Below are 27,744 nucleotides of genomic sequence, written 5' to 3'. Positions count from 1 at the left end.
ATATCAGAGCTGCAGGGATCTGAGGCAGTGCCAGAGCTTATAGCCTTCAGGCAATCAGTCTCATATTGCTATTCTGTGCTAATCATGATGCCAATATCGGACCAAGTCAGAGACCTAAGCACTGTATGGACATTTGTTTTTTCAGTGTAAGAATGTACATTCCAGCTACTGAATCCTATTGCATCCTTTGACAGTGGTGCTAGCAGTAGCAGCAGCCACCAGGCTTCTCTTCCATGGGTCTGGTACACCCTGGTCTCCCGGAAGAGGTGAATCTTCACAGGTGTTCAGGGCAAAATGCATGTAAGATTTATATTGTGAGTAAAGTACATGCTGCTTAGCTCTGGCAAGTGAGCCAAGAATACTGGTGAAGCCATCAAGGTGTAACTTAAGGATGTTTTCACCAGGAAGCCTCAGTGCCTGAAGTTCTGTTGCTACAGATAACTAACTGAACCCCCTTCCCCCTGTGACTGCACTGTGCGCCAGTCAGGAGTTCAGCAGGAAAATGGGGGTGCTCTGCTCAAAGAATAGTCCTCAGCTGGTTAGTCAGGGCACTCGTCTGGGGCTGGGCAACAGCAGAACTGGAACTTTTCTCCCACTTCCTGGGAAATGCTCCTAGCAGCAGATGGCCACTTCTCCCAAATCATACTTCTGGGTGACCTACCAAAGTGTGGGAGGGGTTTTCAGGCTTCCAAGACCAGTTTCACAAAGATGCCCTTATTATTTCAGAGAGAAGGTCAGATCTGCCCCTCTCTCAGTGATGGTGTTCCTTAGCCATGTATATTGCTTGCTCTGAAGTCCCTTTGACATCTTACTTACTGGCTTCTAATTCGGCACTGTGCATTCCCGTTCCGGAGATGACTGCCTGAGTTTCACATCTGGTCTGCTCTAGATGCTTAGCAGATTAGGGTCCCACTGTTTATCTGGTTTGGCTTTATGTTGACAGACCTTGGTATTGTAATTCAAAGGTAATTCAAATTGTAATTCAAATAAATAAAAAGCCATAAAACTTCTCTAGGAAATTGCTTGTGTTATTTGAGTTCACTTGCCAAGAGAGAATACTTTCATACTCCTAGCTTGAAGTTGGGGATTACATTCCCATGTGGAACACAGCCCTTGGCAAAGCACATGTCACTCTGCAAACAGAGGAAAACCTCTGACCTGAGCTGTTTTCCCCAAAATGGCAAAGCACTGAGCACTGCTCCCAGTGCTGGCACCTCCTTGTTGCATTAGGAGTAAGAGTCTGATGAGTGGCTGGGGAAGCTGTCCTGTTGAGTCACGAGGTTCAGAAGGGATTCCCTTGCTTTCTAAACTCCTTCTCAGAGAAGAGTCTAGGTACAGCTAGGTCCAGTCTTAGTCCTAGACTTAGTCAACGGTTTATGTCTAAAGGATTGTCTATGTAGCCACTTATCAGAGTCGTTTGCCTGTCAGAGCCCTCTCAAGGACTTTCACTGATACAGCTTCGCAAAGTTGAAAAGATAGGTGATTTATTAAGGTGACAGATATAAAAAATTTGGAATTGCCATTGGTAAATACACTCACTGCAAAAATCTTGAGTTAATAGTTCAGCGCTTTTGTTAACAATATTTTCCCAGGGAACATACAACACAGAGGTGCAAATCTTACTAAAGACGCATCCCTGCTTGGGGAAGAGAGAGGTACAAGCCCATCGGCCCATCCAGTAGTTGGGAGTTCTTGTCCTTAAAATGGGGGATTCTAAATGCCAGATTTATACTCTTAGTGAGGTGGAACTAAGTCAATTACCACATGCCAACTGGCTCTTGGATGGTCGGTGGGGCCCAATGCGTCAGTATGGGGAGAGGGAATTTGGTACAGATATACAGGGGTCTTTGTGGCTGTGTTGAAGCAACATAGGGCTGTGAGACCTTCACTTCACCCCAGGCGTCACTTAGTAACAATAGGCCATCAGACCACAACCCATCATAGTTGCTTCTGCAAGATAAGAAAAGCATGTTGCTTGAGTCAAACCCTGACATTCCCTGCTGACTCAGTGGTTTACAAGTCCAGTGCCCCATAATCCTCCACTCCAAAGCAGGCAGAGGGCAACATGCCAGCACTGCTGTGGCTGCACTGCACTGCAAACCTAACAGGAGGGGACAGCAGCTGGGTCTGTCCCATCAAAAAGCCCAGCAGGCACAACTCCGTGTTGCCAGGAAATAAAGGAGTTTGAGGATTTTCAAGGCCTCGGCAGTCCTTTTATTAAAGGCTCATTTCCCCCCTGGGCTTTGTTCATCAATCTGTGCTCTGCTCATTTGTGACATGCTCTAAGATGAGGAAGGAGAGTTGGCTCCTTTTTGATGTGCTGTCAGGTTTTTAAGCTGCATCATAACAGATCTAGCTCTTCACTACCTTGTGCAACCAGTAGTCCTCCTGCTGAGGAAAAACCCTGTGGAACTAAGGTGTCAGTAGCACAAAACTCTCCTTTGAAAAAAAAAGTTGGGTTACTAAATTCTGTAGGAACCTCTGTCCTTAAGGTACATGTAATGTCTCAGTCTTGTATGTGTGAATGGTATGCCAGAAAGAAACTTGAATTGTTGACAATGTAAGTTCAGTTCCAGGTGACTCTGGGAACCTGTTAGTTACTATCCCACAAGGACAAAATGGTTGTCAGGGCTGGAGTTAGAAGGTGTGCCATCCCTGACAGTCAGTACCGTGGAGCTATGGTCCTAACAGTGTGGCTTGTCCGAGCTCAGCCTTTTGCCTCTTTGTCCTGGTTTCAGCCAGGGTAGAGTTAATTTTCTTCACAGAAGCTAGCGTGAGGCTATGTTTTGGATTTGGGATGAGAAAATGTTGATAAGGTGCTGATGTTTTGAATTGTTGCTAAGTAGTCAAGGGCAGTCCAGCTTCTCGTGCTGGCCTGCAGCGAGCAGGCTGGGGGTACACGGGAAGCTGGGAGGGGACACAGCTGGGACAGCTGACCCAGGCTGGCCAAAGAGATATTCCCTACCATATAACGTCACGCTCAGTATATAAAGCTGGGACGAAGAAGAAGGAAGTGGTGGAGGGACGTTTGGAGTTGTGGCATCTGTCTTCCCAAGAAACCATCACACGTGACGGAGCCCTACTTCCCTGGAGATGGCTGAACACCTGCCTGCCCATGGGGAGTAGTGAACAAATTCCTTGTTTTGCTTTGCTTGCGTGGCTTTTGCTTTACTTATTAAACTGTCTTTATCTCAAACCATGAGCTTCCTCTTCCGATTCTCTCCCCCGTCCCACCGTGGGGGAGTGAGCGAGCGGCTGCATGGTGCTTAGTTGCTGGCTGGGGCTAAACCACGACACTCTTTCAGGTGTCCCTCTGCAGACACAGCTGGCACAAGAAAGCAAGCACAAAGCAGGACTGTATCGAGTGCTGTGCAAAGACCAGCCAGGAGCTGTCTTAATCCTTAGCGGCTGTGGTCAGGGAGCCCAAAGCTGCTGTTCTGGAGGCAGAAACACGGAAGCTGGATCAGACGCTGAACCGTCTTCTCCTGTAGAGGAATGGCTGTAGCACCACGGGGCTCCTGTCTTGTGCCCTTCCAGAAGCCCATTACGTGTTGCTGTGGGACATGGGGGTGCATTTGTTCTGTTTGCATTTGGAAGCATCTGCCAGTGACAGTGACTTTGGAAACGTTTTGTAATAAAAGGAATTTTGCAGGACTGCCCTCTTTCAGTAGCAAAAACCCAGTGGTAGGTTTCTGTTAGGAGCCATTGTCTGGTTTAACCTCTGGAGTTCCTAGCTGCTGCCTGTGACGAGAGAGGGAAACGGGTGTTATCAAAGGGAAAGGGGTGAAGAGTACAGGCCAGGGATCACAGGTGAGGCAGGGGGGGTGGGGGGGTGTCCCTCCCTCCCTCCCTCCCTCCCTTCAGCACAGCAAGTGCCGATGCTCTCCTGAGTTGATCCGCTTTCCGCTTGGTCACTGCACCTGCCAGCCTGAGGGAGAGCTCGGTTGTTCTCCGCAGGGCATCAGTAACAAGACGGAGGCGATGGGTGGCATGGGGAGGATGTCACCCCGAGTGAAAACTGCTGTGTACCAGCAGCTTTGCCTTGGCACCGAGCCCTTTCCAGCTCACCGGTCTCGGCGCATCCCGCGTCTCTCGACTGTCCTTCAGCGGCCCGGGGGCCGTTGGCAGTGAGGGGCAGAAGAGGGCGAGGCGGCAGCGACGACCTTGCCACCTCGGAAGAGACAGCCGCTCCGGGCCGTCCCGGCAAGCCCCCGCGGCCGGCTGCGGGCCGCACCGCCCGGCGGGGGCAGTGCCGGCCCGGCCCCGGAAGGCGGGTTTGGTTCCGGGTCGCGCGGCGCTATGGACTCACTCTGGCGGCTGAAGCGGTTCGATGCCTTTCCCAAAACCTTGGAAGACTTTCGGGTCAAGACGTGCGGGGGGGCGTTGGGTGAGCGGGCGGGGTGAGGGCGAGCGGGCGGGCAGACCTTGCGGGACAAGCAACGGGCGGGCCGCGGCGGAGCTGGGGTGGGCGGGGGGGAGCGGTGTGCGCGGCTGGCGGGGCTGACGGCGGCTCTCGTCTCCCCGGCAGTGACGGTTGTCAGCGGGCTCATCATGGTGCTGCTTTTCTTCTCGGAGCTGCAGTACTACCTCACCAAGGAGGTGAGTAGCGGCGGCGGGGGGGGCGGTGCCCGGCCCGTCTGTGCTGCTTCCTGCGCGCCCGTGCTGCCTCTTGCCCGCGGTGCCCCGGCGGAGAGACGGCCCTGCGGCCCGGGGCCGCCTGCCAGGCCTTCGCACTCCTGCCGAGCCGCCTCCGCCGCCGTCTCCAGGCTGCCCAGGCAGCAGCTTCACCCCCCGGGGGTCTGCTCGGGGCGGTTTCTCTGCCCCAGCCGGCCGCCTCTCTGAGAGGAGCAGGCTGCCCTGCTGGGCGCAAAGGTGGGCTTGTGGCCTGCTGCAATGCTGTCGTCGGAGAGTGTCTCCAGGCCTCTCCCCGCTGTCTCCACCACCTGCGAGCAGGCAAGGCACAGGAAAGGGAGTGAGCACAGGAGCCCCTGTCCCCACCCCAAATTTTAAAATGCACAAATCGTTATCTTTTAAAAAAGTATTACAAATGGCAAGCGCTTAGCTGCCATGGAAGCTGTGGGAGGCAGCAACTCGGGTGTCTCACAAATCCTACATCTTAAAAATCAACTCCTGAGCCAGAGCAATTGAGGGAAAGAGGCCTTTTGATTTGCTTCTGAGTGAAACAGGACTCTTTGTTTTCTCTTCATTCCTAGGTTCATCCGGAATTGTACGTTGACAAATCAAGGGGAGAGAAACTGCAGATCAATCTAGATGTTATTTTTCCACATATGCCTTGTGCTTGTGAGTCCAACATCTGAATACTGGGGATAATTTTCACAGTTGCCAAGGTCCCAGCAGGCTCAGTGTGCTTGGCGCTTCTGAATGCTGCGCTGCTGCATGGGCCACAACCGGGAGGAACTGGTGATCCCTCGTGGTTATGCAGTGATTCCAGCCAGGCCTGGTGTGCGCTTAAACCTGCGCTGCCAGTCAGGCAGTATTCTTCTTCTAGATTATAAATGAGGCTAAGGTATAAACCCACTTACAGTTCTGTGTGGTGGTACACTTTGTCAGAGAGCTCAGTAATACTGAAGAAGCTGTCACAGCTTGGGACTGAAGATATGACTGTATTGTTGTTGAAAAACTAGAGGAAGTTACTTGACAAGGAGCAACTTTTGTAGTGTCTTTTGTGAGTTTTTTAGTTAAATTCTGACTGTAATGCCAATGTCATGTAATAATCTTTCTCCAGAGTTTTTAAAATCAAAATGAGCATTAATAATATGATTACCTTTTAACTAAATTCAAAACAAAGTCACAGAATGAAGTGACAGAAAATTTTGCAAGTCTTACTGGGTGTTACTGCTCTGCCCATTATCCAACTGTCCACTAATCTTCCCTGTCTCTTGTTCTGTTGTAGTAATTCCTTTGGGTAATGGCTCTGAATGTAGTGAGTCTGACTTCCTTCTGGCCACCCAAGATATTATTGGTCATTGCCTTCCTCACATTTCAAAGGGCATGGGAAGGCCAGAGAGACTGGAAGCCTCTGCTGTTATGTGCAGAGAAGCTGTCAGTCTTATAAGAGAGCACGTAGCCACAAGTGCATCACGGTGCTTTGATACCAGGCCGAGACCACAGACCTTCTCAGTCTTCTTTGTGCAAAGGGGTCACAAGGAAATGTGCTGATGTTGAAGGGGAAAGGATGAGGGGGTAGATGTAGGAGGCAGCTTTCAACCAATTTTAAGCTTAGCTCCTGAACTACTGAAAATAGTTAGGGCTTTGAGGGCTTCGGTTTTGGTGTTTTGCTTTAAGTGTATTTACCTTTCAGGGTAATGCTTTCTGTGGTAGTTGGAAACAGTCCTTCTTGTACACCAAACCAACCCCAGTATTTGGAAGGGTCATTTGGGGTGCTGCAAGGTGTGTTTTATTCCCTATATGTCACTTGGCCCCAGCCATCCACGCTCTTCCAGTTTGGCACATTCTTATCCCCCTGGCTGAAAGATTTGGTATTTTCACTGGTTGAATGCTTCCTCAGCCTGCCACAGGCCATAACAAATGCATGTTTATAGACCACTTTCCCTGCTTGTGGGTTTCAGATTTGAGCATCGATGCTATGGATGTAGCAGGAGAGCAGCAGCTGGATGTGGAGCACAATCTGTTTAAACAACGTTTGGATAAAGCTGGCAATCGTGTGACTCCAGAGGCAGAGAGACACGGTAAGATGCTATTCTGCCTTTCTTGAATGGATGCTCTCATAGTCTTTCCATCACTGTATGCCCATTTTGAGAGTCGCTGGAACAAGGGACAGCTGGAGAGCATTTAAACACCATAAACTCTTGAGGAGTTGATGGCATGCAAATCTAGTAAACTGGCAATTTAGACAAACTCCTGTTATACTTGCTGCTTTTCTGAGGCAAATCTTTGCCTAGTCCCTCTGAAAGTATGACAAGGACTCATGGATGCATTTCAGGATTAAAGCTGCTGAGTTAATGGTCTTATGCCTAGAAATCAAGCAGCTGTCCTGGCAAAACTTGACTTTGGTTATATCGTTAAATCACAGTGGGTTAGCGAATGGGACGACCTGGTTAGAGGAAAGATCCTGTCTCCAGGGAAGCCTCCAGTGACTTGACCCTTATGCCTAAACTTGCACTTCAGTATGTTTACTTTGGGTGTCTTAATGCATACCCAATAAATATATTTTAGTTGCTTTATCAGTTACAAATTGTAGTAAGTGGATCTTGGCTACATAAAGATCTCCTTTACATTTTTTACATGTTATGACTCATCATTGTACCCTGATACAAACCAGAAACTGTTCTGACAAAGTGTTGCAATCTAAAAGTGATACTGCCTTGACTTTTCCTTTCCAAAACATGAGCTTCTTATTACCTTTTCTGGGAGCTAGTGTAGTTCTACGTATCAGCATGAACTAAATTTCTTGATTTGTATCACTGAGATTTAACTTTTCTGTTCCTGAAGTTGAAAGTCTAAACTAAGCCAAGAGCTGAACAATTGGTAGGTGCAAGAGTTTCTCCCGTTGTCATGGGAATGTGGTGATAGTGTTCTTACTATTGTGTGACTTAGCAGCCCTTCTGTATTCAGAGGTTGTGGCACTACAAATTTAACGTCTGGGAACAAAAACACCTTTTCTGTATCTAATTCTCCGTTAACACATGTAGGCTTCCTGCCTTACTTGTATTGCCAATCTGTCGGGATTACTCTGCTGAACCGGTTGCTGTGATGCCTCATATAACCAGTGGAGAGGAAGAGGAACTTGTAGAGAGCAAACTGTCTCACCTAGAGGAGACATTTTACAAGAGATCAGATGCATTGCATGCAATTAGCAATTTCTACTGTCTGGAAAAAGCACACAGCTAGTTCAGTTTCCATCACCTGTGTTGCAAGTTAGATCAGAAGTATCTGCCCATCTTCATTAAACTCTATGATTATCAGTTTATATTAGTAACACTGACATTGTCAGTTATTTAAATGGCAACTATATAGCAATGTTGACCTGTGCCGGTTTTGGCTGGGTTAGAGTCAATTTTCTTCATAGAAGCTAATATGAGACTATGTTTTGAATTTGGGATGAAAATAATGTTGATAACATGCTGATGTTTTTACTTGTTGCTAAGCAGTCAAGGACTGTTCAGCTTCTCATGCTCTGATCCGCCAGTGGGAAGGTGGGGGGTGCTTGGGAAGCTGGGAGGGGACACAGCCAGGACAGCTGACCCAAAATGGCCAAAGGGATTTTCCATGCCATACGACAACATGCCTAGCATATAAAGCTGGGGGGAAGAAGGAAATGGGGGATGTTCAGAGTACGTGTGATGGAGCCCTGCTTTCCTGGAGAAGGCTGAACATCTGCCTGCTGATGGGAGGTAGTGAATGAATTCTTTGTTTTGCTTTGCTTGTGCATGTGGCTTTTGCTTTACCTATTAAACTGTCTTTATCTCAACCCATGAGTTTTCTCACATTTATTCTTTGATCCCACCCCCTTATCCCAGCAGGGCGAGGTGAGCAAGCAGCTGTGTGGCACTTAGTTGCCAGCTGGGGTTAAACCACGACATGACCTTAAATTTAGTAAAGCATACCCAAATTTTATGGAGTAGTATCTGGATGCTTTTCCTAATCATATTTGCATTAAAATAGTTAATAGCTTAATGATTTCTATGGTACTTGCATTCTGTGCTTGGATTTCGCCTTACTCATTTCCACTGAATGATAATAAATGATTGAATTCTTTATTGGTGGTTCTTATTTCCTTCCTTTTAATGTGGACAGAGTTTTCCAATTTCACATATCACATCTGCATGCAACTTGAGGACCATGTTAACAGCAAGAAACCCTGCATGTGAAGTTCAATGTACTACAGTTTCTCTATAGTATCTAATCTGTGTGCATTACCTCCAGATGCTGTCTGTGAGGCAACTCAACAGGCTTTTACTGGTTGCTGTATCTTGAAAGACTCCGTGTATTGTACAGGTGTCCTTGTTCAAATGGTGGAAATCGTGGCTTTGACAAAGCTTAGCGATTATTAAGCTGTTTTCTTCCTGACACTATCTTTTAGTGTAATTACAGGAATAAAAGCCATTCCATTTTTTTAAACGATGAATTCTTAAGTGTGCTTTCAACTACGTTGAATGTTGTAAGCTTTAGAAAGTAAGTCTCGCACAGTTGATTAATAATGGGTATATTTCCCAAAAAGTTATTTGCTTGATCATAACTACCATAAAGTATTTGATTAAAGAAATAAGGTTAATGTTTGATTTTTCATGTATATTTCATACTTTGTAATTAAAATCTTTTTTCTACAGCTAATACGAAATATGGACACCTTTAATACTCACTTCCGTCCACCTGCTATACTTCCCAATCTCAACAAACAAGGCCCTTATAACATTTTATCCGTTCAGCAGTGTTTGACTATGTACCGTATTGCCTTCCCCAGCATTAGTTATCCAAGGAGCCACCTTTTCAAGGCTTAGAGAGGGCAGTGCAGCAGTGCCTAGATAGCGAGCCTTAGAAGGCTTTTGTAACCCAAGAGACTTGGTCCTGTCCTTCAGTATTTGTGAGTTGAAACAGTCTGATTTTAAGGGGGCCTCTTATAAAAAGAGCCAATGTTTTTGAAAATTTTAAACACAAGATTCCTTGGCTCACTCACTCCTAATGCCAAAATTTGCAGACCTTTGATATTTGTTTTGGTTCTTGACAAAACAAAAGTCCTGTTTGAGTTTTCTGTAGGCATCTCCTGCCCTTTGGCGGGTTTCAGCTGTCACCAGCTGTCATCTCTGTTACAAGTCCCTCTTCAGCCTTCTGCACATAAGAACATAAAACTCCGTGAGTTCGTGCCCCAGCTGTAATGCAGCTGTGCATGCAACATGCGTGTGACACAGACATTGTCAGAATTGTGAAGTCATGAAGAAGGTAGAAACTCCTGGTAGATTTTTAGTGAGCAGTGGTTAACGTGTGCCTTGTCAGCATTGTCATCCTGGTGCACTGGGTGTAATTTTTCCACTTGGGAGACTCCCGCTCTGATACAGTTTCACACTGATATGTAACCATGTTCCCTGCACATCTTGGGACAGGATTATGCGTTATGCACTGTTGACTGCTCTCTAAAATTTTGTTTGTGTAACTGGTCCTGTGTCACTTGCGATTTACTGATTGGGTCTACTTTAAATAATGTTTTAACAAAGCCTTTATGCGAGTAACAACTGATCAGTGCTCCAGCAAGGCTTACAGATAACCAATTCTTTCTTTGGAGGGCGTTCTTGAGATGTCAAATGCTGCTCTGCTGCCTGGTCTTGCTTCACTCTTCAACAGGCTGTATGCGTACCATTTTAGGTGGGCTTTGAGTGCAGGATGTGCAGGTTACGACACAAAATCGTTGCATTCCTGTGCAGAACAATTACTGCGTGTAGAACAAAACAAGAGTACAAGATAGCATTTCTAGACATGCCTCATCACTTTGAATCCTCTTTTGCCTTAGAGCTGGGGAAGGAAGAAGAAAAAGTGCTTGATCCAAATTCTTTGGATGCCGATCGCTGTGAGAGCTGTTACGGGGCAGAGTCAGAGGACATTCGGTAACCTTTACAACCTTTTCGTATCTTCTTAGCACTTGAATTACTATGGTTATGTTGCATGCACTATTTTTTTCAAAATATCTATAAAGATATGTGCAATGAAATCCTCCTGGGCACATGTTCAGAGAATGATGAGAACTGCTGTGGTTTTGGTACACTTTTGGAAGCTGCGCTCATGATTAAGAACGTTGCAAAGTTAGGTTGTCAAGTTTGTCTACATGCCTGTAGCACAGAATGTCTCAGCAAACAGAATCTTTTCTGGGATTATTTGGTGTCCAGAGGGGAGCTGTGTAAATTATTTCACAGTGCCGTGAGCTGTCTTGGAATAAAAACTGGCTACAGCTTTACCTTCTCACTTCCGCTGCAGGCTTTGCATCCTTACGGAAGCAAAGACCGGACATTTATTGCTCACACAAACAAGGAGTGTCATTTGGTGTTTCTCATTCCTCGTACCTGCAAATTTCTGTAAGAATGGATCCGTGATAGTCCCTAGATTCTGGACTATCCTTTGCTATTATTGTCTCCTTAGTAACTTGGTTTGTCCCATCTGTCAAGTTGCATCATTCCCCAGAGATGTTTCCATGTCGAGGGATTCATGATTCTAGTCTTCAACTTCTTCCTTGGTCCAGCAAAACATGGAACCAAGAAAGAAAACTGTTTTTTCCAGTGACCAAAGTGTTATACAGAGGCAGAGAAATAATGAAGTATGCCATTAACCCTTCCTCCAGTGTTGACAGTCTTGCCCTAAAAACAGGAGAGGAGGAATAGAAACAGGCAGATGCTTTGTTCACATGGGAAAGTTCCAAAGTGCTCAGAACTGTGGGACACCGATGATGTTTTTGTAGCAAATTTATTTGCCAAGGAGTGACTTGGTTGTCTAAACGGACAGGCAAAGCCCTCTTCAGACTCAAGCAGCGCATTAAAACAGCTTGCTTCCTCATGCAAAAATCTCAAAAAGTACATCAAGAAGCTTGAGCTCCTTCAGGAGCATTAGGCCAATGTTCAAGGTGCAGTCCCTGATGTTTGCCTTACTGCTTTATGAAGAGAAATCCACCAGGGATTCAAGTCCTGAGCTGGAGCATCTCTTCAAAGCAATACAGATGGTAACATGGTGCTTGTACTTGTGCTTTTGCAGGTGTTGTAATACTTGTGACGATGTCAGAGAAGCATACAGGCGGCGAGGCTGGGCCTTCAAGAACCCGGATAGCATAGAGCAGTGCAAGAGGGAAGGGTTTAGCCAGAAAATGCAAGAGCAGAAGAACGAGGGCTGCCAAGTGTATGGTTTCCTAGAGGTCAACAAGGTGAGAGATGGGTTTTGCTGTGAACCTGTTGCATGATGGTGACTGTGAAAAGGCAGAGTCAGGGTGTTCCTCTCCTTTTCCAGCTTTAGGTATTCGCAGGTCTGTAATATAACCCCTGGGCTCAGCAAGGTACTTGTGCCTGTAAAGGGCTTCAGTAGGAGAGTCAGGAAAAGCAGCAAGAAGGGGCTAATTCTCTGCTTTGTTGTGTGGGTTGGAGAAGCTTAGCTTTTCCTACTGTCTAGCTAGCGAGTCTTTTTGCTGCGGTTTCTGTAGGAGGAGAGGCAGCTGCTTTGAGGTTAGGTTGTCCCACCTGCCCTTCTAGTCTTAAAACAGAGACATCAAGGACTTGCCGGCAGAGGTTTTTGCAACTGGTGTGTGAAAATGTAGTGCAAGGTATACGACATAACTGTATAACTACCCTGTCATTTGGTGGGTTACCAAACACAGAACACTTGGACATGAAGGTTAGATACACAAATACATTCTAGAAGTCAGGCCCACGCTAATTTTTTTTTAATTCAAACTCTGGGGTTTTTTACATCTTTGTGTACTCTTCCTGGAGACCACATTCTTTATTTTTGGAAAGTAAACCTTTTACTCACAAAGCCAGACATTGTGACTAGAGCATCATCATGGCTACCAAACTGTTACGGGACCCTCTATCACAAAGTGTGATGAGCAGAAAAGATTCAAAGAGGAATGCTGGAGGTAGCAAGGGTGTAAAGGTGGATGTCACTGGTGAAGTTTCTGGGGGCTGCTGTTATGCACTTGGAATTTTGCACGTTTCCATTCTCATCAGGTCTGTGGTTAACATAAGGTGTAATGTAGCGCATGAGCTTGGGACATTCAGATCTTCCAGGGGAGAATGTGTATGATTGCTAGTAAGTGTCAGGGAGGATTGGCACCTAATATCCATATGTCTTTCAGATTTGAGGATGAAATTTTAACGTTTGTCTTTTTGGGGTTGGTTTGTTGGGTGTGAGTTTTTGTAGGTTTAGTGCTTTATTTTTGCATGCAGCTTATTTTCATGGATGCATACATAGGATCACTGTTGTGTATTGTATTAAGGGTTTTTTTATCCTGCTACTTCTCCCTCTCAGCTATTTTCCCCACTCCTTTTCTGTGATACCTTTTTGTATTTCCTGCAGCAGCAGTCAATTCCCTCCCAATATACTTAATTCCTTCTTCCCATTTTTATGTCCACTAAAATAATCTGCATGGAACAGTTATTATCAACATCAGTATGTAATGAGGGCTTTCCACATGACTGCCTGTGAGGAAGAGGGGTAATTCATATCTTTTAGGATAATATCTGCTGGTATTGCCACCTATGAAAATTAGTTGCTTGGTGTATATCTTGATTAAACAAAAATTTAAAAATCCTTGCACCAGTGTGACTGCTTTGTTTATATAGATTCAGACCTTTTAATGAAAGATTACTGTCTCCTGCAGGTCGCTGGAAATTTCCACTTTGCACCAGGAAAAAGTTTCCAACAGTCTCATGTACATGGTAAAGTATTTTCTTTTTCTGCGTATTGTGACCTTTAGCTTCCAAATATATCTGACTGTTTTCTTTTAATATCTTTGCATTGCTATCCATAATAACAGCGGCACTGCTTCAGTGGGGAGGATGTTGAAGTTTTGTTACAGAGGTTTAGAACCCTCATGAACAAAGAGAAAAGTGTTTTCTGGAGGTGCTGCCACATGGGTGTGGAAGAACTTGGAGGAGAATGTTTCTGGGCAGTCTCTCAGTCTCACTTGTTCCACAAAACTTTGCTGCTATGCTGTAAAATAACCTCAACTAAGGTATTCAATCCAGGACCTGAGTATCAGTATCTCTGGAAAGGGATATTTTGGGTACTTCAGGAGAATTTTAAAACAATCCAGAACTTTCAGAGTAAAATTTAAGTTGTAAAGGACTTCCTCAAGTATATATATAAATTCACAGTGGCCAGAATAGTTGTGGTGGTTTATAGAATCATAGAATGGTTTGGGTTGGAAGAGACCTTTAAAGGCCATCTAGTCCAAACCCCTCCTGCAATGAGCAGGGACATCTTCAGCTAGATCAGGCTGCTCAGAGCCTCATGCAACCTGACCTTGAGCGTTTCCAGGGTTATGGGGCATCTACCAACTCTCTGGGTAGCCTGTGCCAGTGGTTCACCACCCTCATCGTAAAAAATTTCTTCTTTATTCTAGTCTGAATCTACCCTCCTCTAGTTTAAAATTGTCACCCCTTGTCCCATTGCTATCTCTTCTGCAGGCTAAACAACCCCAACTTCTTCGTAGGACAGGTGTTCCATCCCTCTGATCATTTTTGTAGCCCTTCTCTGGCCCCGCTGCAACAGGTCCATGTCTTTCCTGTGCTGAGGGCTCCAGAGCTGGATGCAGCACTGCAGGTAGGGTCTCAACAGAGCGGAGTAGGGGGGCAGAATCTCCTCCCTCAACCTTCTGGCCGTGCTGCTTTTGATGCAGCCCAGGATACAGTTGGCCTTCTGTGCTGCGAGCACACTCATGTCCAGTTTTTCATCCCCAAGTACCCCCAAGTCCTTCTTGGTGGGGCTGCTCTCAGTCCCTTCACCCCCTACTCTGTACTGATACCAGGGGTTGCCCTGACCCAGTTGCAGGACACTGCACTTGGCCTTGTTAAACATCATGAGGTTCACACGGGCCCATTCCTCAAGCTTGCCCAAGTCCCTCTGGATGGCATCCCATCCCTCAGGCATGTCAACAGCACCACTCAGCTTGGTGTCCCCTGCAAACTTGCTGAGGGTGCTCTCGATCCCTCTGTCAGTTTCATTGATGAAAATATTAAATAGTACCCAATACAGACCCCTGAGGGATGCCACTCATCACTGATCTCCATCCAGACATGGAGCTGTTGACCACTACTCCCTGGATGCGACCATCCAACTAATTCCTTATTACATAGTCCACCCATCAATCCATATCTCTCCAATTTAGAGAGAAGGATGTTGTGGAGGACTGTGTTAAATGCCTTACAGAAGTCCAGATAGATGACATCAGTGGCTCTTTCCTTGTCTACTGAAGTGGTCACTCCATCGTAGATGGCCAGGCAGGACTTGCCCCTGGTGAAGCCATGCTGGCTGTCTTGAATCACCTCCCTATCCTCTATGTGCCTTAGTATAGCTTCTAGAAGGATTTGTTCCATGATCTTCACCAGGCACAGCAGTAAGTTGACTACATCAGCCAATTCCCTCAGGACTTTGGGATGCATCTCATTGGGTTCCATAGACATAGTATGTTCAGGTTCCTCAGATGGTCTTGAACCTGATCTTCTCTTATAGCGAGAGAGACTTTGCCCCCCCAGTCCCTGCCTTATAACTTTAACACATTAACTTGATTAAAAACATTTGTGGTTTAATGGAACATTTGCGGTTCCCTTGATCAAGTTCTTGAAGTGTGAAATTTGAAGTAAATGTTTCACAAAGAGCTTTAATTTCAGTCTGATTTTTTCCCCTTCCTGTCACTCACTACAGTTTAACCTGTACCACTTGAGGTAAAGGTCAGGGGAGAATGTGAATGTGCTTTGTGAGAGTAACTGGTGTATTTGGAGAAAAACAAGCAAGGTTTTGAGCATAGTTTCTACAGATTAAGAAGCACTTTTGTGCAAAAAAACTGCCTGTTTTTCTTCACAGAATTAATTGTTGTCAATAATAAATTATTCCACTTCTTCCTGCAGAACTTGCTTTGTGTGCTTAAAGTAGTGTGACAACAGCAACCTTGCTACAGCCAGTATTTACAACTTCACAGCATGTATTTAAGTTAACAAGAACCACATCTGCGTTGCCTCTATTCTCTGTAATAGACATGAATGCAAGCTGGCTGTCCTGAGAGCTACTTGCTCTTTGTGTACGCAGAGGAGCAGGTCGGGTGAGGATAGCTCTGTAATTGCATGTGTCCCAGAAGTCATTGAAAACCCAGTGGGAAAATACAGGTGAAAACCAGAAAGCACGATGTAGTTACTTTGCAGTAACTTTTTGGAGGCAGAATTAGGAATATTGGTGTTTTGAGAACAATAAAAACAAGTAGGATGAGGGACATTGGGCAGACAAACTTACCACTTTCTGGTAATTCTGTCATATTAAATAATGAGGAAGAAAGGCCCCTAATACCTTCCTCCATGTGCAACTGTTTTTAGCTCTTGCGATCTCCTGAGTCTGTTACAATCTATTGAGAGTCCTTAGTGGCTCTCTTTCAGGTATTTTCCCATCTCACCATGAACCCATGTAAGTGTTTTGCATTTACAACACCCGTTTGCAAGGCATTAAAACAGGTCTGCTCTGCTGTAAGAAAAAACACCTCCCCTCATTTGCTTGCTCCCACGAGCTGTATCTGGCCCTTGCTCCTCTGTTGGAAAAGAGCGAACGATTGCTGTCTGCTCTCTCCCTGCCTCTCAGGATGTTGTAGACCTTTCCTGTGGAAACCATTTGAGCTCTGAGCTTCCTTGCTGGATTTCTCTGAAGGTCTTTCAGTTCAGCTCTGTCTGGAGGTACCAGACTGCAACCAGGATTAAGGTCAGGCTAAGCACTACGTAGGCAGTGGCGTATTGATCTTCTTCCTTTTGTTCTCTCTTGCTTTCCTAGTTACTCATAACACGCAATTTCCCTTTTTTCCCAACCTTTTCCTGGGCAATGGTTTTTTTCCCTTTAATTACAGATAAAGAACTTGACTAGTATTTGTCAGAGGATAGAGCTCTGCTGTGATATTTCCAGAGCTCTCCTGGAAATACTTCGTTTGGATCATAAATCCACACAAGAACTTATGAGTGTGTGATTTTTGATCCATTTGAGAAGGTCTATGTTAATGCTCAGTCCTATTAATACACTTAAGAGAATGTCATGCAGGATGAACTTGAATGTCTGAATATTCCAAACTGTTATCGTCAAAAAACACATTAACAATCCAATCAAAATAATAATTTTACTAGACCTGTATGATACAAAACTGTGACGACTGACATAGTGTTTTGCTTCTTAGTTTTGCTCCTTCCTTCTATTCCCTACCAGTTTGAATCAGTAGAGAACAGGGGTGTGAACAAGAATGTCAGTACTATGGAAAGTTCGTTCCATTGCACTGCTCTCCTTGCCTCATGTCAGAGTAGCTATACCTCATTTGTACAGCTGATGGCTAGACCTGAGTCCGTACTTCTATTTTTTGGTGCTATTCAAATACTGAAGCTAACACCAGCTTTTGTTTCTTGCGCTGTTACTGACTGCTTCTCCTGAGGGTTACTGTTGTTTAATATATCTCCAGCTAGGGAATCTACACAAGCATCTTCATGACAGTGCAAAGGATCTTATTCAGAAGCACTTTGTAAATCTGAGTGTAAATGTAATCCTGCTCTGAGCTTCTGAACTTTCATCATGTGCTTGGTGTTAACATCTTCAAAATTGTAACTTTTCTCCTGGGTAGATGCGAGTTGAAGTTGCTTTTTTCAGAAAGTAGAATAAGAAGTAAGAGGAGACATGGGGCTAAAACACATGCAAACCAGAATCAGCACTGAATAAGGTACAATTTTCTTTCTGGCTAGATATGTTAGTTTTAACTGTATGTAGCTGAATCTTTATGTCCTTTTGTTTTGTTTGAGTAACTGCCCTAGCATAGATGTGACCCAGAAGAAGTCTTATTTTTCAGGGATCATTCATTTCTTGTTTGGGCTTCCTTTTCCATACACAGTTCTCTCTCCTTGCCTGTGTTTTTGTTCTCACATACACGTATTTTGTCCCCAGAAATCATTTGCCTGAAATAATACTTTATAGATTACAAAACTCAACACAAGGTGAGGTTTGACAGCACCAGCTGAATGTGAGAAGGTAGGTAAAAGGCAGGGAGTGGCCTTGCCCAGAGGAGTTCATCCTATTTCTCACATCCATGAACCTTGATTCTTTGTCTTTGGCTTGGCAGAAATCCTTCAATTAGGACAGAGAAGATGAGAGGTCCTTGTTTAGACTAGGAAAAAAGATTGAAATTACATTCACGTTTGCTAACATTATCTGAATACAGCAGGCTAAATTCCATTACTTTCCTAATCAGGAGAATGCTAATGAGTAGCCACCAAAATAAAATTCTGAGCAATTGCTCTTCATTTTTATATACTGTATGAGTGGGTAAGCCTTCTTCAGAGTTTACTGGGTATCAGGTTTTATTAGTTACAATCACATTTGGTGATTCTGAATTATTTATTGACAGTATAGTATTTATAGGTGTTTTAATGCAGACATGTATATTGACTAACAGGAATTGAAGTTTTGAAGTAGATATCCTATGAATCTCATGCTCTTAAGAGATGCGAGTGCATTATCTCATCATAGGGTAACAGCTGCTGAAGTAGATTCAAGCCACATTTCACTTGTGTTTGTCACTCTAAATGTCCTGAGGGTTTTTTATTAAAAAATCAGACCCTAACGTCTCAAACTTTCTCAGAAAAATGCATTACCAAAATCTTATATGACCCCAGACTTATTTCTTAAATGTCTTTATACCATGGTAATCTTTATGCCCCAAGGACCTCTGAAGGTCTCCTGATAATCTCTTTTTTGCAAAGTAGGTGTTTTACATTTCACTTGTTTTAGCACAAGTTCTCCTTCCTCTCTTTATGCAATATTCATGTGTCTGAAGGAACTAGAAACACTGGAAGTGCTGACAAACTAAAACTGTTTTAAAAAAAAAAAGGTTTGTCCACTTGTAATAAAAAAGTTATTTTGTCCTTTTTATTTTGTTTTCCTTCTGCCTGCATGAATGTTAAATCCAGGTGAGATGACTTTGCTTCCCTTATTGTTTACGTGAATGTTTTATATGTTTGTATGTAACCTTTGTTCTCATGTTCTTTCGATGTTGGTTCCATAATTATACATTTTTCTACACAAAGTCATTAAATACAACTTTGCATTCCTTTTGGTTTCTCATAATCCCCAGGCCCTGAAGGTAATGTAATTTGGAAATTGAGGGCGGGTATTTTTCTGTCTTTAAATCCCTAAGAGAAAGGTCTGGCTCTGCTGGATTAATGCAATTTTTATCCGTCCATATTCACATTTTCCAGTATATCTAAGTGGAAAACTCAAGAACTGATAAAGTTTGACCCTACTGTATCTATGAAAGACAGACTTCTATCGTGCTTTCCCTCCTGGCTGGTTCATGAGTAAGGAGATGCTATGTTCTTCTCAGCTGACCATTCTCTGCTGTTCTTCTCAGCATGACCATACTAGAGGTATTTCTGCAGCATAGACTTTGTTCATATTTTATCTTAGTTTTCATCATTACTAGGTGTTTTAGTGTTTGTTGCTATTCATTCCTCATCTCAGGTCATCAAAATTGTTCTCTCTAGAATTCACACAGCTGATCTTATGCCTTTGTGCCGTCTATAATGCTTAATTCCTTTTTAGCTAGTGTGTAAATATACTGCTTGTGCTTCTTGGACAGGTGCTCTGTCTTTTTGTCATTTGCATGCTGTGTTCCCAGAGAATCCAAGATGAAACTTTGGGAATTTGCTTTTGAAGCAAGTGAAGCTGATTTTCATCCCAAGTTATTGGAATCGTTGAAAATTGGTCGCTTTAAGCTTGCACCGTGATGCTCCATCTTCAGTGTCAGAGAAGACCCCCAACTTCTGAATGTCATACCAGCTGCAAATGGTCTGTCTTGTTCCTCAGCTCATCTGTGGTCCCGGTGCACTGAGAAATTCCAGGTCATTAGGAGGAGGACTGAAGGAGGTTGTGAGGAGGGCTGAAGAAGCACTTCCAAGCAGACTTTTTGGCACTGAAACTAGTAGTCCTGGCTCTCCTGCATCAAGGGAAAAACAGAGACAAATGTTGATATTTACAGTCTTCTGTTCCAAGCAGCACAGCCTCAAGCCCTGCTTATTCATTTGATACTAGCTGAGATTGGGCTTGCTTCACTGTTGCCTGCTCCACAGACTGAGATTTTATGCTCAGTTTATGCAGGGTGCTGCAGGGTTTGGTGAAGTTATATCTTTCACTTGTGCCTCTGTAAGGACAGCCACCAGCACCAGCTGTGCCTCTTTGTGATTCTGGATATTATAGCTGTTTTCTTTGCAGCAGTTCACACCTCCTCCCTTTCCTTTCTGTCTCAGAGAAAAGAGGAATGATTGGATGATCTAGATTTTTAACCTCCTAAGGTTTGTGGTTCGGGTGCTGCTGCCATTTCTGTCCATGCCTGTACAGTAGCAGCCGTCTCCTGCTTCAGCTGCAGTGGTTGGCAGCAAGTTTCCAGCGTGCAGGAGAGTCCTTAGTGATAGGTTCCTCAGGAGAGAGATGATCATCATACCACTTCTTTCTTCCTTGCCATATTTCTTCTAGTCAAGGGGGAGCTGAGGCTTCTCATTCATCCTTTAGATTATCTTCGGGCCATTCTGTTGCTGGGGTGCCATCATCACTATTTTTTGGGAAAGACATTGCCCATCATGCTTTATTGACAGACAGAGAGCTTTTCAGGGTTCCTTAAAATGTATCATTAGATTCCTTCAGTTCCGTAGAAAAGAAACTGATGCTGATGACAACATTCAGGACATACTCTGTCCTAAAGACACAATCTCAATGACCCTGACAATTTCTGTGGGTGAAGCAGTTCTGTATGTGGTCCGAATTTTGTGGGTTTCTTACACCCTACATGGTCAACTGGAGGTACAAAGTTATCTTTGAAGGCACTATTTTTGTGATTACCATTTGTTTTCCTTCTTATTTGTGGTGATGATTGTGAAAGGAAAAAACCCAAGTAAGCTGCTCTTTGAGACAATAATGGTTTTGGAAAAGGAGCTGCCTACTCAGAGTCACCGAGCTTTGCTTAGAGATGTGAAATTTTAGCTCTCTAAGAACACGAATTCACTCGTCAGTTCTACATCTTCATTAATGTTCTGCGTATGTACTTAAGGGAGGGTTTATTCCTTTCTCTACTAAAGATTTGTTTGACAGCCAGAACCTCTTTGAAGGCATCCTTGTACACTATGGATGACCCCTAATAACCTCTCTTACTTTACATACTTTTGAATGTTTTGAATGCTGAATTGCAAAAGGACATACCACCTTTGACTGAAGACTGGTTGTCATTTTTTTGGTCCCTTGACATCTTCTCACTGGCAACCAAGAGGAAGTGACACTAATTCTTTTTTCTGAAGAGACTGCAGCCTCTTTCTCTGTTCCTTTCCTGGATCCCTACTAGTTGTGGGGCCGTTACTATTGCACAGGCCTTCTATAGATACCAGTTCCTCATCTGAGTTCTTCTCCTGCCCATTCATTTATTCTTGAAAAAAATAATATGGGACTCAATCTCCATCAGTTGAGAACATCATTTCAGTGTGGAGAACCGAATCCTGTGGTTGATCACCTGTGCAGTATTTCTTCCACAGAGGCTGTTTGTGTGAGCTCATTCTAACTTCTGTCCCAAAGTAATGTCTGCCAGGGAATTAAACATTTTCATTCCCAAACTGAATACTGGAGGCTGAGATTCTTATTTCATCCTCAGCATTGCTAAGGACTTTTCTTTTCCAAGGGTGCTGGAAAACTCCTTTGAGTTGGTTGTCTTGAAGCTGAAAGATGCAAGGTCTCACCCATTTCTGTGCAGATGGACAAACTGTTTTTAAGTTATATCAAGTCTGTTTTGGAGTCTGTTTGTCACTGGGCTATAATCCATCAGACCTCAAGTCGTACCAGTTGTTGGGAATGCCTAACATTTGTCAAGCAGCCACCTGGAGGCTCTCCATACCTTCCATACCTTCTCCATACCAAAAAGCATGCTGTTGTAGAAGCACCACCAGGGATGTAGCATTTGGCAAAGTGGATCAAAGTTGCTGCGTGAAGGATTCAGAGGCCCATCTCTGAGGAGGTATAAGTCTATGACAGTTACTGATTAGTCATGAACAGTGTTGAATATATGTGAACTGTCTCTCGAAACAAACAAAAAGGAGGTTACTTAACCAGACATAAATCTTCCTTGCCCCTCATCCTTCCAGGTATTCATCTTTGTTGGGATCTTGCAACAGAATGAATAAAAACAACTTTATGGTTTGCTACCTTCTCTGTGCATCAGGTGTGATAGAAGCAGCACAGGACTGATTAAGAACAAAAACTGGTTACCCAGATTTGAATGTTAATATATTCTGAATGTAAACATTTTGAGTGCACTTCTGGATAGCTTTTGGCAACCTTTCTGTTGCCTTAAGACTGAAAAAGAATCTAAATATAACCAGCATGTTTATCTGGCATGCTACTTTAGAGCTCACTTAACATATATGGACATCCCACTATATTTTTCCTTTTAGTGATTAATTCCTGCATTTTCATTTCTCTGTTATGCTTTAAATGATTGCTTGTTCATATATCAGTCCTTTGGCTAGCTAAGGAGTCATTTTATATGGTCTAGAAAGCACACCAGCAAAGCTGTTACTCTTCCCTTTTTTGGTACAACTTTTAAATGCTGCTTTATCTGAATCTCTGTATCTTTTCATTGTAAAGATCTGAATATTTCCCTTTTCTCTCTTATTCTGCTCATTTTTGCAGTGCACGCTGTTGAGAGTAAGTGTTACTGTATCCTTCCCCTGCCCTCCCCCAAACTGTTTACTACAGAACTAACATAATTTCTATTATTTGCTGTACCCATAAATCTTTGGGAGGAGCTGTTGATCTAGGCTGGGATTTGAGAAGATTTCCTGAAAGCTAAAGTGAGAGTCATCCCAGGTCATTCTGTGGTAAATGAGGTCACCAGATGGAAAACATTGAGATTCTAATCTTTGTCTTACATTATTTTAATATATCAGTGTTGGAGATAATGTATTGGCAGATTATTAGTTGCTCTGTGCAGCTAATGTAATTGAGGGGGACATGGTGACACGTTAGAGAGACTTCTGCCTTTTGAAGTCAGATGGGATAATTATCTCATTTAATCTCATTTGTACAACAGGCTAAAGAATTTCTCCTGGGAATTCATGCACCAAGCCTGCTAGTCTAAGAATACTCGGTAGGAGGTTTTCCGAGGGTTTGTAAACCAATGGGATTTTTTTAAAGGGTAATCCTGGTGACTACAGGTTGAGATGTGATGTTTCAACTCAGTAGAGGGCTTAGGCTCTCAGTTTTGCTTACTCCCTCCCCCAGTTGCAACATTTTCTGTGTTGCTCCACGCCTCCATCTCCTCTTCACAATGCATTCGTATGTCACTCATCATCCTCCTGCTGCTGTGCTCCTGTAAGATATTTTCCTCCAGAAAATTCATCCCCAGTTTGAAAATTGGTGTCCTAGCTCACCTTGAAGTGTGTTTGGGTAGCTGTGTCTTGGGTTTCTTGCAGTGTTAATGTGTTTATTGGCAGAGTGTGGGTGGCCCATAAGTGATGTTAACCCTGTTTTACAGGTAAAGGACTGAATTTCAGAGTCTAAGAAGGCTTTGTGGTTGTTCAGGTCAGAAATGAAAGATGGGGAGAATTCTTCGGGTAGACAGCAGTTCTTAAAACTGTGTTACTAAAACAGCAAAGAAACCTAGGTTATATAAAAACAGACAGACTTCTTGACAAACTTAAGATGATATACAGGTTTCTTTGTTTTACCTAGCTGGGCACTTAGCTGCAGTTACAGAAAGGAAAGAGTATGTTTATGTTTCTTCAGAAATAACAGTCTCTGGTCCTAGCTGACAGTCTCTTAAGATCTGTTCTGTTTCCTCTGTTTCTTCTCTAAGCAGGCTAAATAGCCTGTTGTTTTATGTTAAGCAAACTATGGCTAGCTGAACATTGATCTGCAACCTAGAGTATATACACATGTGCTTAGCAGTCTTCAGTGATCCAAAATAAATAAAGGTGTGGTCTGGTGGAAGACTGTTTTAGAAACTGAAAATACAAATCATGCCTTTTTGCAGAGTTGTAAATCATTTATTGGGGAGGAAGTTTAGAAAAACTAATTAATTGGCATTTTATCTGTGGAAGGCATAGCAAGCACTGTGAGGAAATTTTGTCTGAGATAGCCATAACTGTTAAAACATGTTACACACGATGCAAACCTAGTGTAACAGGCTGGTTAATGACTGGTCTTTCTCAAGTGCTGCCTTTGAATTTCTCTTGTACTGTACTATTAGTGTAAGATTTGTCAGCATTATCAGTACTCAGCTCCCACTTCACAGGCTAACACATGTGACTACCCAAGCGTTAAAGCTGAAGACCATAATCCCGCATAGGGTTCTAGGAGCACAGCTACCAGGAGGAGCATCCCTGCCCGTCTCTGTGCATTGCTGCACTGCGCCAGCACAAGTGTTTGTGCAGCTGTGTGATTAACCTTACTTTGGAACTGCTCTGGCTGGAAGAAGAGCCTCACATAAACCAATGCTTACATTTCAGCCTGTTACGTACTCTGATGTGTACAGAGCCAGCATCTCTGCAGAGCTTTGTTATTAACTGAAGGTTAGCCTGCTGGTGTCTGTACAGAAAGCAGTGGGACTTGACACTCCACTGACAGCTAAGCCACTTAACTCTTGACTTAATTGTAAATAATACTGCAACATGAAACAGGGTGTTGCTGGTAACCATTAAGAAGAACAGCGTAGCATAATTCCAAGGCCACTTCTCCCTTCCTTCCTTTCCCTGCCCACCATTTCACATGTATTTCGAAATTTTTAGTAGGAGTTTCTTTTTTAAAGCCAAATGAGTTCTTTGATCCAGTTGCCAGCACAGACACACAAACCGCTGTGCTAGTGATGGGTCAGCACTCTTGTCAGAGATAGCAGCAGGAATATCTGAAGCCGGTGCAGCTCTGAGCTTTTTGTAATGCAGAACCATTGTCTTAATTCCAGTCACTGCAGCCTTAGTTTCTCAGCATTGAACATTTTAACTGTGAAATGCGAAGGCCTCTCCCTAGATCAGTGCATTAGGAGTATAGTTTAGGCTTAGCATTTCCGTTTCTAACTGTATATTCTCTGTTTTGCATGTATGTATCTTTGGGTTTAGTGAGGGTTTTATATAAATAAAAGTAAAGCTTCTGGTATTTTATTGAAAGATATTGATGGAAAAAAATTAGTTCACAGCACACTCATGTTAAATAAATGTTTTAAAAGAGAGGCTAGTTTCAATTGGTTCTTCAGCTTTGCAGCCTCTCTTGTGCTGGGCTGTATATCAGAAACCTTTAAAGGGAGCAGCATTCCTCATCTTTAATAATGTAGCAGCACTTGGTGATCTGACTCCATCAGCTCCTAAAATAATAGTCCCATGATTTTTGAAGTGTGTTCTTCTTTGCTAAGGTGAAAGGTGAGGTCTGGCTTCCTGAGCATGTGAATTTACCCATTAAAATGTGCCATGGCCTCTGGCTACTTTAAGATGATTGTGTGACTTCGGATGAACCTGGCAGGGGCAATACCAAAATAGACTTGTAAGTTATATTTTCATCCTGAGACTGATGCTTCTGGCACCACTTAAAGTCATTTAAGTAGCCAACCGAAAGATAACCATTGCCTCCCATTGCCTGTATCTTTGCCAGATCCCTTCTGGGGTTGTGTGGTGCTGCCAGCATCTTCATATTGCTGTATGCAGGAAGGGCAGAGAGGGCAGGCAAGATTCCCCAAATCCTAGCACTGGTGACACTCACCTTGGCCCCACCAGTGGTTAGCAAATACCATGCTCAGGCCATCCCTGCAAAGACTTTTCCTTTCCCTGTGCATTCTCCAGGAAGCGGTAACAAGGCTGATAGGCAGAGCGCTGAGAGTTGCTAAGGTGATGATGGCACTTAGGACACTTGCATGTGATATTAAGGCATGTGCTCTGCTCAGTTTTTAGTTTAGATCTGTTATGCCTTGTGTGTTTTACAGTAGTTAGAGGAGCTATATGTGTCAATTGATGACTGAGATAACAGTGAAGTTTTCCTTGCTTGCCCCAGGGATCTTGTTTTTGCCCTAGATTAAGAATACATTCAGGTGAAGACTGAAATACCTAATCTGAATTAAGCCCAAATTAAAGTTACTTTCCTTCACTCTGGCAGTGGCTAGTCTATGTCAGGAGGGGAATTGCAGCAGGTTTATTTATCACATGCCCTACTGCAAACAAGAGAGAAACCTAGGTGATTTTCTTGCCATTTTAGATCACAATGGAAATGAGAGGAGGTCCCTTATAAGCTAGAATAAGGTAAATAGATATGCTTGTTGTCACAGTCTGAAAGATACTGTTAAACTATTTTTCTCTTACAGTTCACGATCTGCAAAGTTTCGGACTTGATAACGTAAGTGTTCTCAAGATAGTGTTCTATTTCTCATGGTCTATTTTCCTTCTGGATTTCCCTCCCTTTGCCACATAGTGTACTGATCCCAGTTGGATTTGGCTTTGAGTCTGAGCAGAACCTGGGACCTGCTTTCACACAGGGCTCTGAAGTATGTTCTGGGACATCTGCATGTTGCTTGACAAGCCTGTTCCCCTCTTCCTGAGACTGCCTTGCTCTTTAATCTGTGCTTCCCAGTTTTCTAAGGTTGATACTTTCACAACTTCTTCTGGATCTGTTGGAGTTTACCGTGGGGTGAGAGGAAAGCAGATGATGTCCATACCTATGGCACCGAGGCAGCTGACAGCGTGGTGTTCCTGTGGCAGGGAGAGGGGTGGGTGGGAGAGCCTGCTCTGTAGATGGGAGGGAAGGGCACCAGCATCTCAGGGTTTCCAGCAGGAAAAGGAGAAATTCCACATCTTGGAATCTCCCATGCATAAAAAAGAAGAGCAAATGCTTTGGAGTTTACTGTTAGGATGCACAGAGTAAGGGAGGACCTGTCTCTGTTCCAGAGCCACACTCAGAAAAAATACACAAATAATTAACTTTAGGTCCCTTACCTTGCCCCTCAGATGTTGTGCAGTTGTTTAAGCTATTAGCATTTCCATTTCAGATCAATATGACGCACTATATCAAGCATCTCTCATTTGGAAGGGATTATCCGGGCATTGTGAATCCTCTGGATGGGACGGATGTCACTGCACAGCAAGGTAAAAGCCATCTGAGAGAAATCTCTTTTTACACGTCTGTATTAATAAGTGTTAGAAGAGAACAGGAGCGAAGTTCCTAGTCTTTACCAAGAACCCTGGCAGCATTGCATAAAACATGGACTCCTCCACCATGTGGTCTTCCTAGGACAGCTGCTTGCATTCATCTGGAACAAATCTGCCAGCATATTTTAATTCTGTGACCTTTCTGAAAGATCTCTCTTTTCAGTGTTCATGGATGCACAACAGCAGGTACAGCACACCATTATTAAATGCCTACATCAGATGTAGTTCAGGAAGAGCCCTGAACTATACAGTCTAGCTACTGCATGCAGTAGGAGATAACCACAAGATGCAGGACAGAGAAAAAAGGCCTAATTGATAGCTGCTGGAGAGCCATATTGTCTGCCTGACCTTGATCTACCCAACAGTAACAGCTGAACAGCTGCAGTGAAGTTGAAATATTGCTGATCTTTTCTAGGTAGCTCCGGTTTGCTGGCTTGAGAAGGAAAGGCGATTATGTCCTCATGCCACTGCTGCTCAGACTATAATCTTGGTTTATTCACACAAGCCTGCTTGTGTGCATTTTCCATGAAAGATCCTGACCATGCCACTTTATATGCCACTGCAGAGATTAGTTATTTTTTTAGATCCGCTGAAGTCTGCAAAGTTTCCCTTTGCAGATACTTGGGGTGCTGTTATATAATAAAGCTTGAAGAAAGAAGTCGTTTGCTTTGAGATCGTGGTAGCATTGTTAATCCTACCTGAATCCATTCTTTTAAATTTTCCACCATCAATTTTAATTCTTGTATCCAAATCAAAGGATGGTGCTTAAAATAAAATACAGAAAAATGAAAAGGTGTCATAATGCTCAATATGATCGTGATGCTGTAGTTTTTCTGTGGAG

At 43.7% G+C, this 27,744-nt stretch overlaps 1 protein-coding gene across 2 annotated transcripts in view; it reads left to right on the top strand.

Moving 5' to 3' along the window:
• Window positions 1–4,299: 4,299 nt before the first annotated feature.
• ERGIC3 (ERGIC and golgi 3) overlaps window positions 4,300–27,744 on the top strand; it is a gene marked incomplete at both ends in the record, with an annotated part of 30,089 nt that continues 6,644 nt past the window's right edge. Inside the window, 10 exons of one of the 2 annotated variants that reach the window (XM_082007402.1) lie at window positions 4,300–4,387; window positions 4,529–4,599; window positions 5,214–5,301; window positions 6,591–6,710; window positions 10,487–10,580; window positions 11,716–11,881; window positions 13,334–13,391; window positions 22,411–22,425; window positions 26,063–26,094; window positions 26,744–26,840. In XM_082007402.1, coding sequence (XP_081863528.1) covers window positions 4,300–4,387; window positions 4,529–4,599; window positions 5,214–5,301; window positions 6,591–6,710; window positions 10,487–10,580; window positions 11,716–11,881; window positions 13,334–13,391; window positions 22,411–22,425; window positions 26,063–26,094; window positions 26,744–26,840 — 829 coding nt within the window. The remainder of the gene's footprint in view (window positions 4,388–4,528; window positions 4,600–5,213; window positions 5,302–6,590; window positions 6,711–10,486; window positions 10,581–11,715; window positions 11,882–13,333; window positions 13,392–22,410; window positions 22,426–26,062; window positions 26,095–26,743; window positions 26,841–27,744) is intronic. The other variant, XM_082007403.1, reaches the window with a different exon arrangement.

This window comes from Phaethon aethereus, assembly GCF_964289735.1.
Source record: "Phaethon aethereus genome assembly, chromosome: 16".
NCBI lineage: Eukaryota > Metazoa > Chordata > Aves > Phaethontiformes > Phaethontidae > Phaethon > Phaethon aethereus.
The sequence above is the reverse complement of the archived record's forward strand: the minus strand, read 5'-3'. Positions and strand labels throughout refer to the sequence as shown.